The sequence below is a fragment of the Hyaena hyaena genome, unplaced genomic scaffold (genome assembly GCF_003009895.1).
Source record: "Hyaena hyaena isolate Hyena2069 unplaced genomic scaffold, ASM300989v1 scaffold_612, whole genome shotgun sequence".
NCBI classification, from domain to species: Eukaryota; Metazoa; Chordata; class Mammalia; order Carnivora; family Hyaenidae; genus Hyaena; species Hyaena hyaena.
In genome coordinates this window covers 709701-728630 of record NW_024081246.1, presented here as the reverse complement: position 1 = coordinate 728630, position 18930 = coordinate 709701, and the positions used below count along the sequence as shown (strand labels likewise).

The 18930-nt window shown below is 52.4% G+C and overlaps 1 protein-coding gene across 3 annotated transcripts in view; it reads left to right on the top strand.

The window, feature by feature from the left end:
- EIPR1 (EARP complex and GARP complex interacting protein 1) overlaps positions 1 to 18930 on the top strand; it is a 126115-nt gene that overhangs the window by 4904 nt on the left and 102281 nt on the right. The window contains exon 2 of one of the 3 annotated variants that reach the window (XM_039257376.1): positions 8455 to 8538. The exons of the other annotated variants lie outside the window; for them this stretch is intronic. Within the exon in view, the coding sequence (XP_039113307.1) occupies positions 8455 to 8538 (84 nt within the window). The remainder of the gene's footprint in view (positions 1 to 8454; positions 8539 to 18930) is intronic. 3 annotated transcript variants of the gene reach the window in all.

The following is an 18930-nucleotide window of genomic DNA, read 5'->3' as shown; positions in this document are numbered from 1 at the left end:
CAGCTGCCTTGTCACCAGACGGAGAATCAGAAGGATCTGCGTTTCCACGGGCTGCCTGGGCGATGTGTTTGTGTGCCCAGGTTGGAGATGTGTCCTCGTGGGCGGTGTGACGGCAGAGCTACAGGGAAGGGGTGAGTGCACCGGGCGGCGTCCCTGGCTTCCCTGCTAACAGCGTGGAACTTACTTGTGGTCCGAGGTGGTCAGAATCTGGTTCTTAAGGAGTGTGTCTCTTCTTGTCTTGTCTGTTCTTGCATCGGGCAGACGCTTGGACTGGACAGTCTAGGGGCTTGTCCCGCTGTGAGCGCACGTCATCAGGTCGTTAGTAAATACAATTAAGTCGTTGAAGTTAAGATATAAAGACTCGTGTATCTCGTCTAAAGGCTTCTTCATCCAGCCTTCCAGAATGTTTGCTCAGGAACAATGTGAGTTGCAGGTTTAACACCTGATTTCTGTATGTGTATATCCCAGTCGCCCGGTTAGCGTTGCGATCGCTAGCTGCCTTCCCGAGAAACTCCGGCTCCCCGTCCGGGCGCTCCACTTCCCTGGCTTGCAGCCTTTTGTGCTCGTGTCTGTCTGTCTGTCTGTCTTTCTTTCTGTCTTTCTTTCTGTCTTTCTGTCTTTCTGTCTTTCTGTCTGTCTTTCTGTCTGTCTTTCTGTCTTTCTTTCTTAAAATGTTTTATTTATTTTTGAAAGAGAGACTGAGTACGAGCGGGGGAGGGGCAGAGAGACACAGAATCGGAGGCAGGCTCCCGGCTCCGAGCTGTCAGCACGGAGCCCAACACGGGGCTTGAACTCACGAACTGCGAGATCATGACCTGAGCCGAAGTCGGACGCTCAACTGACTAAGCCACCCCGGCGCCCCTTGTGCTCGTGCTTCTATTACTATAGCTTAGACAGCTAGGCTGGCTCTTCCGGTCACATTTCCTCCGCGAGGTGATGACTGAAGTCTGTTGAGGTTAATGAGACAAGTGATGTACTCCCGTCTCTTGGGTGGGCTTTCCGGCTCTTTTCTGCAAGGGAGGAGCGTTATTGTACAGGCCATGCAATAACCGCAGTCACATGGTCAATGGATTGTCTGCGCCCAAACTCGACACAAGACACTTTTCACAGTGATGCATCTCCCCACAGGCCGTCTCACAGCTCGTTTTGTAGATTTATTGCATATTTGAATCTTGTACGTGTGAACCTGTAGCGATGATTGTGATCTTTGTTGTACATGTTTCTCCAGCGCCGTTTGAACGCGCTGCAGCGTAAATGGGACTGAAGACGCCTCACATGCGCCTTCAATGTACTGGGCAAGAGAAACCCACTTTTCCAGTTTGAGTTTAACCTGTAGCTCACAGCTAACAGAACGGCGGTTCCTTAGGACTATTTTCAAATGTTTCTACAAAATAGATTGTTTCTCTCCTGCAACTTACTTCTTTGAAACTTTTGACATGAAGAAGACCTTCTCTAATTTTTTTTTCCTTAAGTTTCTTTATTTGAGAGAGACAGTGTGTGTGCCAGCAAGGGAGAGGCACAGAGAGGGAGAAAGAGAATCCCAAACAGGCTTTCTGCTGTCAGTGCAGAGCCGGATGTGGGGCTCGAACTCCCGGACCGTGAGATCATTACCCAAGCTGTAATCAGGAGTCAGATGCTTAACCGACTGAGCTCCCCAGTGCCTCAGACCTTCTCTAGTTGTGGGGGCCAGTGGTCATTCAGCAGCTACCCTGAGTGACTGCTGGACACCGCTGGACGGGTGACTCCAGCCAGCCGTGGCCTGGCGCATGCGTGGGTGGGAGAGGCCGGGTGTGGCTCGGGACAAGAGGCACTGTGGGCGCCGTGGAGGAGATGTGGAGAGAGCAGGGACGTGTCCCGCGACTCCTGTGTCAGCCGGGTGCTGCCCTTCTTACGGATTCAGCAGCCAAGCTCGGCCAGGCCAGAAGGGCCGAGTGACATTGAGGACAGCTGCGGAAGGTGACGTGGTGTCCTTTCGGTGGCTTTCCCAGGCGTTGCCAGTGCACTAGTAAGCCGCCTTGTGAAGCCTGGAGCCACACAAGCAGGGGTGAGGGAGGCGGGCTTCCCCGCAACTGTGCCAGGGGGTTCTCAGGGACCCCGGGGTGGGCACGGCCAGGGGCGAGGCTGGGGGCTGGCGGCCTTTACAGGGCCGGGCCGCTCAGCACGAGGGACTGGCTGCTGTGGGTTGGGAGGTCCCTGGGCGTCAGGCTCGTGTCTGGAGGCCTCACAGCTTTTCCTGTTAGCAGCTTCACAGTCACAGGGGGTGTCCGACCTCTCAGATGCTTCCAGTGTCCGTGGGACGGGCCGTGCAATGTGTGATTTTTACCTTGTGGTCTCCTTGGCCACTTAAATCACTAATTTCAAAATGTGGGGCCACCCTGGCATTCTGGGGCAGAATTCCACTTGGTCGCCAAATAGTACTCTGCTAGGCTGTATTTTACTTAGAACCTTTTCAGTGACATTTTTAATGTAATTTTCTGTGTATTTTCTTGCTTGAGGTTTGCTCTTTTTTTTTTTATTTTTAAAATATTTATTCATTTTTGAGAGAGAGAGGGAGAGCGAGACAGCATTAGCTGCGGAGGAGCAGAGAGAGAGGGAGACACAGAATCTGAAGCAGCTTCAGGCTCTGAGCTGTCAGCACAGAGCCCGACGTGGGGCTCGGACTCAGGAACTGTGAGACCATGACCTGAGCTGCAGTTGGATGCCCAACCAACTGAGCCCCCCAGGCTCCCCGCTTTGCACTCACTGTTAGGCTGACTGCATGCAAGCGCCCTGGGAGCTTCCCCTCGGTCCCCAGGCCTGCGATGGCCTGAGCGCGTCCGCCTTGCCTGGCCCTGGTCCGGTGTCCTCTCCCAGCACTGGCTGTGGACCTGTGACCACTGGCTGTTCCGATTTCTTGCTTTCGTGTGGTTCCCTCTGGTCTGGAAGGGGGAGGTGAAGACCTAGTCTCTTTCTCTAGAACCTGCCGTCCCGATTGGACCTGATGAGGTGGGAGGTGGAGGGTGAGCTGGAGTAGCAAGGCTCAGTCAGAAGAGCTGGTTAAGAGGTTGTGAAAAGGTAGATTAAGCAAGGAGTGGGCAGGGGTGGAGCGTGAATGTTGAGTAGGGTGGGCGGTGTGGACTTGGGATTAACTGGTGGTAGGCCTGCCAGGCAGGAGGGGGCAGGGGCTGCTGGGGACTGGCCTCAGGCCTCCACCACCCCGCACCTGCCTAGTGAGGCGAGGTCGCCGTGACCGTGACGGTGCTCGTGGTCAAGGGGGCCGGGAAGAGTCTGGACAGAACCGTGGGCACACAGCCAGTCTGAGAAGGGAGGACGGGGAGAAGACAGGGAGGGGTGATGGCCTATTGGGTCCTTGGGGGCCAGGGGACAGAGGGGTCCTGTGTCAGAGCGTGTGGTGGCCGTGACGCGGCGGGGCCCTAGGAGGGCCGTGCTGTGGGGTGGCTGTGGCGAGGCCAGCTTATTGGAGGGAGGGAGGGTCAGAGCTGAGGAAGGCTTTCCCTGTCTACACCACCATTACGCTTGGCGGTGAATGCAGGAATGAAGGTGGATGAGTCAAGGTAAGACATTTTCAAAGGACAAGGGGACGCGTGACTTGATTTTCCCAGTTAAGGGGAAGAAGCCAGAGAAGAGGAGGGGGAAAGAGAAAGAGGGCTGCAGGAGGGCAAGAGGCTCCCCTTCTCTGGTGAGGCGGGCAGGGGGCGGCATCTCCAGAAGGCCAGCTGGTGGTGTCCGTGCTGCTGCTCAAGTGTGAGGTGAGCTCTTTGCTGAAGGGTGGGGGCTGGGCTGCACCAGGGGCTGGAGAGGAGCCGGCGGGGCGGGCGCGGGGCGGGCGGCAGCCCCTGGTGGTGCTGAGAGGGGGCATTTGCACGACCAGGGGTGAGCGCGAGTGACCACATGCGTGATTGTGTGTTGTGGCCCCGTGGTCCCCAGCGGCGTCTCTCATGCCCCGCGGGCCTGCAAGTGTGATCGGGGCACGGGAGACAAGTAGGTACTTAGCACAGAGTGAGACGTTGGGGCCTTACTCTCTTTCGTGTGTAGAACACAATCTGCTGTGGAGACACGCATCCCATCACCTCTGGCTTCCTGGTCTTCACCCCGGTGACCTGGGGGCCGCTCTTGGGAAAGAGGCCGTTTCCGGGGGGAGACTGCTCAGGGTAGAGAGAGCAGCCCACCCTGGGTCCCCCCTACTTAGAGCAAAGTCCTGCTCCTCCTGCTGGCCTTCACGGGTCGCCCTGCCCTCGCCTGGGGTGCGGCTCTCGGTGGGGGGTTTACCCAGAGTGAGCGTTAACCTGCTCAGGCTGGTGAGAAAATGAAAACAATTTTGAATTTCCTGGTGGGGGTGGGGAAGGGGGGTATGTGCTCGTGGAGTCCTGGAGGGTCGTGAGGTTTGTGTCTCCCGTAATGGAGAAGGGCTTTCATGACGCTTCCGACGCCCCTTCCCTGTGTCCAGGCTTCTCGGTGTGTCCAGCTGCCTGGTCCTGGGTTGGCCCCTCGGCGGTGAGGCAGATGGAGAGAAGGCCGTGTGCGGAAAGTGCTGTGGCTTTTCTTTTGAGAACAGGGCATGGCGTGATGACAAGGTCAGCCAGGCTCTAACTTCAGTCCCATAGACCTCTGACCTGTGTGGCCAGGTCCCTGCGTCCTCACGACAGGGAGAGAACCAGACTCAAGCCTGGGAGTCTGCGTTGTTCTTCCTCTAGGGGCTTTGTGACCCTGACAAAGTCACGTAACCTCTCTGGTCCTCAGTGCCTTTATCTCCTGAGTAGGAATAATATTATCCACCTTGACTTTGGGTCTACTTCACTGAATTATGAAGGTGCATCAGGATACAATACCTGCAAATGTGTTGTAGCCTCTTATACCCTAAAATTTGATCTTCCTATAACAAGGCCATCGGAACACCCCAGAACTATGGTTACGACGAGCCTAGGAAGGTCATTTCATCACTCACTTCATCAAAGGACCAGAATTACGGACACATACACCTCTGTCACCCACATGGCCAGAGTTAAATTATGATTATAATTTTACCCGATAAAATTCTTGTGGTGACGGAATGGGTACTGTCAAGTTTGTGGGGCTTTTGCAAACCTGCGGCTGCTTTGCTCTCTGAAACAGATGATCTCGTAGACTCTATTTTGTGTGTGTTTCCCGTGATTCCTGCGCAGGAGTGCGGTTCTGGGGTCCGAACTGCTTCAGCCCGAGGCTGGCTGTGTGCCTACGACCGGCACCCAGCAGCCCTGGTGGCCTGAACTGACCTTGTTCCCAGGCTTCCAGCTGCCAAGACAACGTACTCCTTTCTGGTTTTCTTCTCTCCAAGGTGGTGGCATTCAGTGCTGCCCTCCGCCTGGTGTGCTCTGATGAGCGCCCATTTGCTCCTGGGCGGTCTGTGCCCGCGGCTTTGCCACACGGTCATTTTCCACCTGCTCTGTTCAGGTCTCGTCTTCTCCTGCGAGTCTGTTCCCTGAGGGCAGGGCCGATGTCCTGGCCTCCGTGGGACCCTCCGCGGGACCCTCCGCGGGACCCTCCGCGGCACCTGCCACCGCGCCTGCGCTGTGTAGTCAGCTCGCGATTACTGACTCAAAGCGCAGACGAATCTTTTAATGGAAAATAATCATTTCCTTTCAGCTAAGTCCTCTTCTGGGTCCTGTTTTTGTGGATTTTCAGGCTTTTTCTCTCTGGGGTGATAACATGTCCCTCTGCTTGAGACATAGTGCTCTTGTCTGACGCTGGTCCCGGTCCTGTGTCCCCTCTGCTGAGTTGGGCTTCTCTCTTCGGAGCAGGTGGGGTTTTGTCTCTCTGTGATGGCGTGGACGCTTCCTCAGAGAATCATTTTTCTCTGAGTGGTGTTTAAATTAGCTCAGATTTGGAGGGTCTGAATTTGCTGATGTTATGTGCAAATTTACTTGTATGTACGTTTTTGGCAGAAGGTACATAGATTCACAGTGAGTTCATCAGTTTTGCAAAGAGATCTATCTAAGACTCCAAAAATTGTCCAGTCTACTTGTGTTGAAGAAGTTGTAGGCATATTGGCCAGAAGAGACTTTTCCCTCCGGGTGTCTAATAATGTGAATCCTGCTTTGGACGTATATTTTCTTGGCGTTACTGAGATGTATTTTGGTAGTTGATATTTTTGTGCCAGAAACCCTTTGTGAGGAGGGGTGGGGACATAGGTGCTATGGAGCATGACATGAAACTGTCACCAAACCTTTTGGTGATGGATGCTCAGAAACAAAATCAAAACCAGACAGAGTAGTCAGGACACAGAGTGGTTTCCGTGTTTCTCATACCCTGTTTTAAAAAGAATTGTTCAAGAAATTGAGAAAAACATGTAGGAATTAGATGTGATAGAGGAGGGGGTAGGGCATCTGTTCCTAGCTGCATGTGGACAGTGGCCCATGTAGTGAACTGTGTATGATGGTATCAGTTTCCTGTTGTTGCCGTAACAAGTCAGCAGCAACTTCATGGTTCTGAAGAACAGCACTTACTGCCTTACAGTTCAGAAGCCCAACAAGGGCCTCCCTGGGCTAAAATCAAGGCATTGGTATGGCTGCGTTCCTTCCTGGAGGCTGGGGAGAATCTGTGACTTTGCTTCTTCTAGTGTCTAGAGGCGCCTGTGTCCCTTTGTCCATGGGCTCCTTCCATCCTTGGAGGCTGGAGCAGCTGTGGCCCACATGCCCCCGGCCGCCCGCACCCTCTGCAGGCTTCCTGCGCCCCTCTTGTGCTCCCTGGTTCTTTCTTCTGTGATGCATCCCTCTGATAATAGCCAGGAAGGGTTTTCTGCTTGTAAGGACCCATGTGACTACGTGATTCAGGATAATCTCCATCTCTAGATAGATCCTTAACCTAATCACATCTGCAAAGTCGCTTTGCCCAGGTTCTGGGGATTGGGATGCGGACATTTTGGGGGCCATTATTCTGCCTCCCACAGGCATCAAAGCATGAGCTATAGGGAAACAGAGACTTGACCGAGGCATAGTTAGTGGTTGTACTGAAAAAGATGTGGGTTTGAATCTGTAAGCCTGAAGTACTGGTCTCAACACTAATATTACCCAGTTGTGCACAGTCTTTTCCTCTCTAGGCCTCACGTTCTTCACCTGGAATTCTTAATTTTGTCTTTTAATTATTGAGCGTGTTAATCATAGGTGTTGTGACTCCTGCTGTAGTGTACCGCCCAGATTTCTTTGTCAGAAAGTCCAGCAGATTCTGGGACTGTTGGTGGCTGAGAGCACTCAGTGGGGCCTGCTGTTAGAGTCTGCCCTCTAGAACAGAGCCACGTGGCCCTAAGTCACACCGAAGCCCCCCCGTCCCCAGGGACAGCCTGCATCCGGTGAGCACTGGGTGGGGGTCGGCTCCACTCTGAGGGAGCGCGGTTCCTCTTTGCCTCTGCACAGTCCTGCTTCCTTCACCCTTCCATGGCGTCATCCCCAAGAACGCTCCCCAAAAACCTGTGCACAAAACTTGGCACTTTACAGCTTGTTTCTCAGAGAACCTGACCATCTGAATGCTCAACAGGCCCCTTACTGTTATTTCTTGTTCGGCTTTTGATCATATGATTTTGACTTATTGTATGACTAGTTAGTTTTGATTCAGTGTTTGACATTGTGAGAAAAACTGCAGACACTTTCGACGTCTGTCTTCTCCCAGGTGATTTATTGTTACTCCTGGCAGGTGTCTGGCCGGCCCGGGAGCACCAGCCTGTTCAGATCACTTAAAATCCAATCGAGGACTAAGATGACCCAAATCATTAGTGTGTCCAGGTTGACCTCATTCTAGTCCACCTTCACTCCTGGCCTGACCCCAAGGGATCCCCACCCAGAGCTTTAGTGTTTTGCTGACCCCTTCTCTGTGCACTCACTGTGTGTACCCTCAGCCCCAGGAGCCTGTTACAAAGCTCTCCCCCCCATCAGCTGCTAACCACACTTTCCAAACTGACAGGTGCCTCTAGCTGAAAGGGGGCTCTAGGTCAGGCTTTCCTCTCTGACCTTCCCTCATTTCCAAGACCTTGGGACTTATCACTATGCTGCCTTCCCGAGGCCTTGAAACAAATTCAGAGTATTTTGTTCAGTTTGTACAGTTGTCCTCGGCAGGAGACGTGGTTTCAGCCTCCCGCTCTGCCGTTGCTGGGAGCCGTTTTCCGCTGTGTTGTCAAAGGATGATTTGTTCAACCAATCTATTTCAGTTGAAAATTGCGCTTTTATTAAAAACACCGTTTACGTCTTTATTTCTTGTTTCTTTGTGCCCATCTGCAGTTGTCTCCGTGTACACACCGGAGGGGGGATTGTTGTGTCACAAAGCATACACAAGTTGAAGGCTGTCCGTACATATTTCCTAGTTGCCTTGCAGACACTTTGTACGAGCGGATACTCCAGCGGCAGTACAGGAGGTAACTGCCTTTTTAATCTCTAACTGTTACATTTAACTTCATAAATGTGTGTGCATTTTCCTTCCCTCCCGCAGGCACGTGCTCTGACACCTCAGACTGCAGAAACAGATGCCATTCGGTTTTTGGTTGGGACGCAGTCTCTTAAATATGATAATCAGGTAACTATTTTTGACAAATGTATACATGTTAATTACTAAGCCTATTCTTAGTTGTATAACCATTTTGCTCTTGATTTTTCAAGCACCATTTGAGAAAATTAATGCCACACAAACAAAATAAAACTCTCATTGGGATTTAAATAGCCAACCGTAGGTAATAATTGAGTTCAATAACTTAAACTTATTTTGTGGCAGTACTATTGTGGTTTAGTTTGCTGCGGTGATGTGGGGGTCACCGTATGAAGGACCGAGAAACAGGCTGGGGGTGTGGTTGGCATCCCCGCTTCCATGTGGGCCCCTGGTCGACCACCCTGTGTGCTCACAGCATTCGTTCTGGCCGAGCCTGGATGAGGCCACAGTCCCATTTCAGCCTCGAGCTCCAGGCTTCCGTTGCCACGTCCAGACACAAGCATGGGCCCCTTGCGGTTGTGGCCATTGTTGTAGAAGGGGTGTTGGATCCTCACAGATCAGTGTTCGGTTCACGGCTTGACACGGACTTGCGACCCTGATGGCATGGATTAACCTTGCCGGACTTCGTTATCCTCATCACCAAAATAGGGATCAAGCCGTCTACTTTCTGTACCTCACAGGTGCTGAGGATGCTTTGGAGATGTGCACCGTGGACCCTCGGGAAAGCACAAAAGGCAATATTACACGCTACAGGGTGTCCATCCAGTGACCACTGTCACATGGGGGACATGGCTGTGACAGCTGTGAAAGAGTATTTGGTGCTGGGTGGGGGATAGTGAAATTGCCACTCTCATATATTGATGAGGGATTTTAGGGGCGCCTGGGTGGCTTAGTCGGTTAAGCGTCTGACTTTCGCTTAGGTCATGATCTCGCGGTTCGTGGGTTCGAGCCCCGCGTCGGGCTCTGTGCTGACTGCCAGCTCAGAGCCTGGAGCCTGTATCAGTCTGTGACTCCCTCTCTCTCTGACCCTCCCCTGCTCACGCTGTCTCTCTCTCTCCTAGAAATAAATAAAACATTAAAAAAAAAAAGATGAGGGATTTTATTGTTTATTTATTTTTAAATTTTTATTTATTTTTGAGAGAGAGAGAGTGAGAGAAACAGAGTGTGAGCAGGGGAGGGGCAGAGAGAGAGGGAGACACAGAATTTGAAGCAGGCTCCAGGCTCTGAGCTGTCAGCACAGAGCCCAATACGAGCCTCAAACCCACAAACTGCAAGATCACGACCTGAGCCAAAGTTGGATGCTTAACGGACTCAGCCACCCAGGCGCCCTGATGAGGGATTTTAAATTGTTTAAAATCGTTTTAAGTCATTTAAATCAGGCAGCTGATTTGGTGACATATATCCAGAGCTTTACAAATAAATGTTTATGTTATTTAACATTTTTTTCCTGTACCCAAAACAGAAAGCGTCATATACAAGGACCATTACTGCAATGATACACGTAATTGTGAAACTGTTAGGAGCAATCAGAACGTGCCAGCGTGAGGGTGGATGGTGGCAGGTTCACACAATTCCCCCCTGTCGAGCCTGGCTCCTCCCTGTGGGGAGGAGGTCATGCACTGCACTAAGTTACAAACTCCTCATGAGCGTCATAATTTAAGACTTGTTAGGGATTCAGTGAAATGTTAAAATCATATATATTGAGTGATCACTACTGTCTTAAGAAAGTAGGTGATTTGTCAATAGAGGCAAGTATTGAATCATTATATGTGTAACTGAATCTAGTGTAATGTTGTACCAATTATACCTCAATTAGAAAAGTAGTGGATAAAATACAAAACTGAATCTCTACATAGAATCGACTGGGAGGAAACTAGTCCGTCGAAAGGCCTCAAAGTCTGCGCCCCGGTTACCTCTGGGTGATCTGAGTGTGTGTGGGGTAAACTGTCTTTCTGATTTTCACTTCTCTGAATGTGTGTGTGTATTACCTTTGGAAAATGTCAGATGAGGGTGATTTATTTATAAAACTAGTGTCCAGGGGCCATGTCGCCGGGAAAGAGGAAGCCACGTAATGACACTGTGCTGTCTGGGGGCTGCGGTGACGGAGGGGCAGAGCTGGGGGGTGGTGGGAGTCTGCAGGCTGACTGTGAGGAGTCTGTCAGAGGACGGGTGTTAGAGAATCCCAGCGGGCTCTGTCTCCAGCCCGCGAAGCGATTTCCTCATCTACTTGCTTTTTCGTTCCCCTCAGTTCCGAGGCTGTCCCATTAACCTTTTCGGTGGAGTTGTCAGTTTTTAACTTTCTGAGATTAGGGAGGACTTTATTATCATCTTATGAGAGATGCTTCCATTAAAGCTAAATGAATTACATACCAAATGAGGCAATGAAGTCATTCATAAGTTATGTGAATAGGATATATTATACCTGGTTTTCTCAGCCAAAATTATATGCCATTTGGTTATGAACCAGGAAAGGATTGAGCCCTGAATGACATGAATTGCTTTAATCTTCCTTAAATCCTTTTTGGAGCAACATCACATTGGGGTTGGGCCCCAGCACGTGCATCTCTCGCAGGCTCTGGGACTGCCTCTTGGGGACCACTGTCCCTTGAGTTGTGGGTCCCTGGGGTTGGTGAGTGAGACCAGTGCCCTGGGACAAAAGTAGTTTCCAGTTCTGCGTGCCCTGTGTTATCAGGGTAGTTTCGTGATGCAGACAGTCCTGGTTTCGAGAATATGGGCATCAGTCCTTGGATCTAGTGAAAGAAACCTTTTTGTATTGAATGACTTTTGTCCTTACTAATCATTCTTAGCGAAACCCAGCCAGTGGTAGTAGGCACAGAAAAGTTGTCTAATTAAGTTATATTTTATGGCAACAAGGAGGTAGTTATTTGGAAACCTTTTCTGAATCGGCTCTGTGGGTGGCGGCTCCCTGGGTGCTGTCACCTGCTGTCCCCCCTTCGGAGCTTCCTTGTCACACTGCTTTGGAAGGCTCCAGCCTTTGGCCTCGGTTTGCCTTGTAGCCAGGGCTGAACGGAAGGCGGAAGGAGGAGGCTGAGAGCTCCCTATTTCCAGGCTTCGCCCCCTGCCTGGCCTTTGGTGTGTGAATCCAGATGAAAGGGGTGCGTGCTGGTGCTTCCCTTTCGGTTTCTGGGACGGGTGTGAGGCTCCTGGGAATGCAGGCCTGCGTTCATTCATTCAACAAATGCTGACTTTGTGTGCTAATGAGCCCACACTTCACCCCCCTTGTGTTGTGTGGTAGGTACACAACACGTGAGCTGGTAGACTTGTGCTCCGAGCCAGCTTTCACGGAGATGGGGAACTGGGCGTGAGCTCTGGGCACAAGGTCGTGGTGACAGTGGGAGGGGCGCGGCGGTCTCTGCCGGGTGCACTGCAGCCTCCCTCCGCGAAGGCGGCCGGCCTGAGGCTGTGCTGTCACCGCCCCGGTGCAGGCTCCTTCCCCGACTCCGCACACGGGTTCCGCGCACAAGTGACGCCCTATGCGCACGTGCGTGTGCCATGTTTCCTCCCACACGTGGCACGCATGTTCCTCCTCTGTGCCGCGTGTTTCTCTCGTGTGTGACATGCACACTTCCTCGCACACACCGCATGTTTCTTCCACACCGGGCGTGTTCCCTGTGGCCCTGGGGCGGGCGCAGCGCAGGGGCGGGGTGGCTGGGGAATCCCGGGGGCGGGGGTGGTGCGGGGGGTGGTGGCGGGGGAGACCCGGGGGCGGGCGCAGCACTGGGGAGGTGGTGGCAGGGGAGACCCGGGGGGTGGTGGTGGCGGGGGAGACCCGGGGGGTGGTGGTGGCGGGGGAGACCCGGGGGCGGGCGCAGCGCGGGCCGTCCCGTTGTCCCGGAGCTCAGTGCCCCCCGACCCCGGCGGTGTCGGGAGGGATGAGCATTTTTCTCTGCACGCCCCGCCTCCGGTAGCTGGTCCCCATGCTCGTTTCCTGACGGAGGGTGACCTGAGCTCCGGGTGCTTCTCCGAGAGCGTGAGGATGGGGATTCCCCACCCCGTGGCTCCGCACTGAGCCACACGGTCGGTGCAGTTTGCTGGCGTCCATCTGTGGCATGCCGCGTGGCACCGGCCAGGCGCTGGCACCGGGGGCGCTCAGGCGGGTTCTGTCTCCCCAGGGATCCCCGCGGGCCGAGGGTCCGAAGGGTCCACGCTTGCAGCGTGGGGTGCGGGGGAGCCGGTGAGGCCGCGTCGGGGCAGGCGTCGTGACCGCGTGCCTGGACAGACACGGAGCTGGCGCGGGGCGGCGGTGTTTCCCGGGGCTGAGCCGGACTGTGGCCAGGCACTGCCGCCGCCCTTCGCTCCGCCGCGTTTCTGCTGCCGCTGCCGCTCGCGGCCGGTGCGGGGCGCGTCCTCTGGGCTCCGTGTTCGCAGCGGGCGACACCCACGCGGCTGCGCTGGTGCTGAGTGACCCAAGGTCGGGCCGCGCCGCCCACGCCCGGGCTGGGGGGCCCTGGCCTGTGGCGCTGCTCCCCCCTGCGGCTGGCCGCCGGCTGGGGCTGGTGAGGGTTAACGGCCCCTGGCTTCGCCTGGGGCCGTCAGCTCCTCAGGCAGTCATTAGTTCCCTAGAAAGTGCCAGTCCCCGAATCTGTCCTACTTAATTCAGCTCTGCCATTTTCTGAGCATCTTTGGAGCTGTCACAGTTGCTGGCCTTTCATTGTTAGATGAACTGCTTTGCTTTCTGCCCGTGGATTGCACAGGACTGGGTGCTGGGAGCAGGGTGGGCGTTCCTGGGGTCTTTCATCTATCGGGGTTCTCCTCGGGAGGAAGGTGGGGTTTTTCCCTGGGAGGCTGCGTGCTCCTGGGCCGCCCAGTGGGCAAGTCTAGGCAGAGACTCCCAACAAAGGGTTTCAGATCGAGGGGTTTGTGTGCTTTTGTGCTTTGCTTTGCCCAAAGATTTTTTTTTTTTTTTTTGCATGTTGTTAACTTCCTATTTCTTCCTAGCTGGGCATGAGTGCCACGGTGGTAGAGGATGCAGACTTGTCCTCTGTCAGCAAGGTCGCTGAAAAGGCCGATCTCTGAAGCGGGGGCGGGGCCACTCAGTTCCTGCTTTCCCTGGATAGACCTTTTCCCTTTGAACTTTTGTTTTTAATTTGTAAACCCAGTTCTGTGTTTGTCTTTTGATTGAGGACAGCTTTGTTCACGGGCCCCTCCGGCTGCAGGCTCTCAGGCTCTGTCTTTGGCTACCCTCAGAATGGCCTGGGCTTTTGTTAGAAATTAAGGCTCTCAGCCCCAGCCCAGACTAACCGAAACCCCGTTTCCTCCCCTCCCCTCTTCTACACCGCTCTCACCCTCTCCCCACCGTCTCTTCCCAGTACTGATTACACCTCAGAATTTGTTTTATTTATTTATTTATTTTTAAGGTTTATTCATTTAGTTTTCAGAGAGAGCGAGTGAGCATGTATGCATGAGTGGGGGAGGGGCAGAGAGAGAGAGAATCCCAAGCAGGTTCTGCCCCGTCAGCACAGAGCCTGACACAGGGCTTGATCCCACGAACTGTGAGATCGTGACCTGGGTTGAAACCAAGAGTCGGACACTCAGCTGACTGAGCCACCCAGGCGCCCCTGGAATTTCTTTTTAAAAAAGAGAGTTCTACTTTATGTCCTGTTGTCTTGGGCTTCTTATATGTGAAAGGGTGATAATTAAGAGACGGCTGGTGGTGTTCCTGTAGCTGTCGGGGTCTAGCTGCTTCCCCACCGCTGCAGCACGTGCTGTGATGGACGTCCACCTCGTCCCCTGCCGTGGGCTCCATGTGTGTCTCCCCCCAGATGTGTGGGTTGTGCCCTAACCTGCGAGGCGCTGGCGTGAGGACATAGGGCCCCTGGAAGGTGTCAGGTCATCGCAGTGGAGCCGTCACGAACGGGACTGAGCCACGGCGCTTCCTTGCCCCGCCTGCCACGTGCGGACATGGCAAGAAGATGGCCTCAGCGATCCAGGAAGAGGGGCTCCGCGGACCTGACCTTGCCGGCGCCCTGGTCTCGGGCTTGCAGCCCCCAGAGCCGTGAGAAGTACATTTCTCGTTTGTAGGCGCCCGGCCTGTGCTCTTTGTTCCCGCGGCCCGAATGGACTAAGGCACGCTTGTACGAGAAACGTCCTCACCGGGTGACAAGGGTGTGGAATGTGGGGTCTTCCCCCTCCTGGGCTCCCAGGCTCACCTTGCACTTCACGACAGAGGATGTTCATGGACTGGGGCTTATCTGCTTCAGGAAGGAGTATCAATACAGACAGGTAAATGGCATCCGTGTGGGCCCAGTAGCATGTGTGATAATACCTTTCACTGATCATTTAAAGGCTTAGCTAAGGGATCCACAGATGTTTCCGTTCGAACCAAGAATTCTTAGCAATCCAGTTTCCTAAACATACTCATGCTGCAGCAAGAACCCAGAACAGGGCTGTGACTCGCCCAGAGTAAAACAGCCGGAAGCGGCCAAATCGCAGCTGGAACGCGGGACCCCTTTGTATTTCACCCTGAAGCAGGACAGACTTCGGCAGAGGGACCTGAGTTTGCAGGGTTCTCACGCGGGCCCGGAGCGAGGAAAACCCGTGGTGTGAGCCCTGAGATGACTCGCTGGCCCCAGGTCCTGGCCGCTGCAGTCTTCTGCAGAGACACAGCCTGTGCTCTGTCGTTGAGGACAGTGTGGCAGGGATGCGTCCGGGTGAGGCGGTGGCCTGGAGTCCGCTGTGGACGGGGGAGCTGCGTCTTTTCCCACGGCGCCTCAGCTCAGCGCCGGGCAGGGCTGCGGCCAGGGGCGGGAAGACGTGCCACGGGGAGGCCGTCGGAGCCTTTGCTTTCCTCAAGAGGGGAGCTTTTCACTTTTTATTTCTCATTTTATCCATATTTTTAATTCTATCTTTTCTTTCTTTTTTTTTTTTTTTTTTTAAATTTGTAGAGTTGGTTTACCTCCAATTCAGTAGGAGAGATGAAATGGGGAGACAGTGCAATGGCTTGGGGTCACATGCTCGGATCTGGGCCTGGACCCACGAGGCGCCAGGGTCTGTGGATGCTCCGATCTTCCAGGAAAATGACGGAGGGTTAACATCATCTCTGTGGGCTTCCTAATACATTTTATAAGTCTCGTGCCTAACTTTATAGAGAGTCATCTATGCTCTTAATCCTGTTCTAGTAAATCCTACTTAAACATTTAATAATGGTAATTCAAAGTATATGAGTTTGATCTTCATTATTAGCCATTAAAATATTTTAAAAACTCATGAAGATTTTAAAGTAACATTTTACTCCCCAGACAACCATGTGTCTGCCTGACCTTCTTAACCAGTTATTAACTGGTCTTTCTTTTGTGCTCCAATAATCTCTTGCACTCACTAATTATAGTGTTTTCTTCATTGTATTGTTTTTATAACTGGCCTGTAACTGCATATATTTGCTCAACAGAATATTTCTTTATAAGTCCAGTAGTGTAAGCTGGCTGGAGGGTGGTGCGCTGAGAATAGACCGGTTAAGATACAGTCTCCTTCTTTGACGCCAGGAGATCGTCATTGCTTACCTGCTGCGGTGCGAAGCCCTGGGGAGGGTGGGGCACCTCCGTGCACCCTGGATACATGGGGGTTCAGAGCAATGCTCTGGAGTCCTGTTTCTAACTGAATGAGACACACTACTTCAACTCTTCAGGCCTGGGTTTCTTCGCTGTAGATTGTTGTTAATAATCATACACATCCCTTGTAAGGATTCTGTAAAAACAGCACAGTGCCTAGCGCATTTTGCGTACTAGCCGTTACTACTTTGTTTACGGTGGTGCTGTGTCACCATTCTTTCTGAACATGCCCGGATTCAAGCATTCCACGAAGACGTATCCTTGGGGCCTGCCTGTGCACCCACGATAAATGCGGATATGTGGAAAAGTCTTAGCACCATCCAGCTTCAAGATGAAGGTTAAGGGCTGTGGTATTGGAGCGCGTCAGCTTAGGACGATGGACTCGTCCCTCCTTCCCGCCGTGTCCGTGGCCCGGAAGCGCAGAAAGGAGCCCAGAGGAAGCTTTGGGCAGGGGTTGGAGCCCGTGGACAGCATGTGCCTTGTGTCCTCACCAGGGAGAAAAGAGCATTCTGGCGAGCTGTTGAGAAGGAAGACCCTTCCCCAGAGGAGAACGAGCTGGAGCGGCGGGTGACGCGGGCTGGGCAGGAGAGCTGGGAGGCGGCCAGTTCCGGGCGGGAGGGGAGGAGGCCAGTGCGGAAGGGGAGGAGGTCAGCACCGGCGCAGGGCGGGTGGGGGGCGCTCTGGGGGGGGGTCGGCTCAGCAGCCAACAGGACTCTGAAGCCCAGAGCTCTGGTGGTGTCGCCGCGCGGGACTCTTGGTGCTTTGGTGCCTTGCAGAGGGATGGAGTAGAGACCGGGAGGGCGGTGCAGGCACGGGCGCTCACGCTTTCGGTGGTAATGGAGAGGAAATTCCTGTTCACCCTGACAACACAAAATTATTCCTGATTTTGTATATTGCCTTTTAGTCTATGTTCACATGTGACTTTTATGTAATTGCATCCCATTTTATATTCTGCTTGTAACGTTTAATGCTTTCATAACATTTTTGGTATTTATAATAGCTCTTTATCACGATTAAAAACATTTAAAAAATTTTTATTTTTGAGAGACAGAGTGCGAGTGGGGGAGGGGCAGAAAGAGAGAGACGCAGAATCTGAATCAGGCTCCAGACTCTGAGCTGGTAGCCCCGAGCCTGACATGGGGCTCGAACTCATGAGCGGTGAGATCCTGAGCTGAAGTTGGAAGCTTAACTGACTGAGCCACTCAGGCGCCCCTCTTTATCATTGTTTTTACTTTATTTTATTTTTTAATGTTTATTTTTGAGAGAAAGAGAGAGAGGAGGGGAGGGGCAGAGACAGAGGGAGACACGGAATCCGAAGTAGCTCCAGGCTGTGAGCTATGAGCACAGAGCCTGACGCGGGGCTTGAACCCATGAGCTGTGAGATGATGACCTGAGCTAAAGTTGGATATTTAACCCACTGAGCCACCCAGGCACCCCAATTTATCATCGTTTTTAAAGCTACATGGTACTCCATAATTTTTGTTGTTGTTCATTTATTCCTTGGGGTAGGGTTCAAGAAATCAAATTATTTCAATTTCAACAATTTATATAATTCCTGTTAACATATTGTAATACATCTTTTGAAAGAATTCTTTAGGTGTACGACATGTATTGATTTCGCCCAGCCTTGCCAGTGTGGGTCATCACTACCCAGATGGCATTGTGGAATTCTTAGTTTAAAATTTTTAAGTCATTGGTGAGAGGGGCGCCTGGGTGTCTCAGTTGGTTAAGGATTCAACTTCGGCTCAGGTCATGATCTCGAGGTTTGTGAATTGGAGCCCTGCGTCGGGCTCTGTGTTTATGATTTGGAGCCTGGAGCTGCTTTGGATTCTGTGTCCCCCTTCTTCTCTCTCTACCCCTTCCCTACTTGTGCTTTCTCTCCCTCAAAATAAGTAAATAAACTTGAAAAAAGCAAGTCATTGGATACACTAATATATTTTTCTACCTTTTAAATTTTGTGCCTCTACTCACTCTAGGGGACTTGTCTATGAGGTGTGGCGAACACACATTGCAGCCTGATGCATCTTACACACTCACCCACACCCCCGCACCGTGCCCACGGGACTGCCACCACCATCTTCTCCAGTGCCTGCAGCCTGTTTTGTGAATGTGCCACCATTTACGTGCCCCCTTCTCCTGGGTGTGGACATCTGGGCTCTACCCCGTTGTTGGCTTTTGTGCGTGAGGCTGCTGTGGGCGCTCTGGCGCGTGTGTGTTGTCTGGGTGTCTGTGAGGCACAGAGCCAGCAGTGGCTTCCAGGTTGTAGGCCACATACGTGTGTAATTTTAGTAAGTGCTGCCCCATGCTCTTCCCAGTAATGACTTAATTAATAATGATCAATAGCTTTTAAAATGTGTAACATCCATGGAGGGAGAAAGTGTTTATAAGTAAAATTCCCTCACATGTGGAAAGGAAAAAGTACAATAAACCTTTGCTTTTAAAACAAAGTGATACGTTGGGGCGCCTGGGTGGCTTAGTTAAGTGTCTGACTTTGGCTCAGGTCATGATCTCATGGTTCATGGGTTCGTGACAGCTCAGAGCCTGGAACCTGCTTTGGATTCTGTGTGTGTCCCTCTCTCTCTGCCCCTCCCCTCCTTGTGCTTAAACATGAAGAAAAAATTAAAACGTGACACATCATAGTGGGCCCATGTCTCAGGTTCGTGATCTGTACATTTTGAGCCCACCGTGAAAACTGCACTGCACTGAGTGTGGGAGGAAGTTACTGAAAGTAGTTTTATTTTTTAAAAATGTTTATTTAAAAGTTTTTTAATGTTTTATTTATTTTTGAGAGAGAGACAATGTGAGCAGGGAAGAGTCAGAGAGAGAGGGAGGCACAGAATCTGAAGCAGGCTCCAGATTCTGAGCTGTCAGCACAGACCCTGATGCAGGACTCGAACCCATGAACCATGAGATC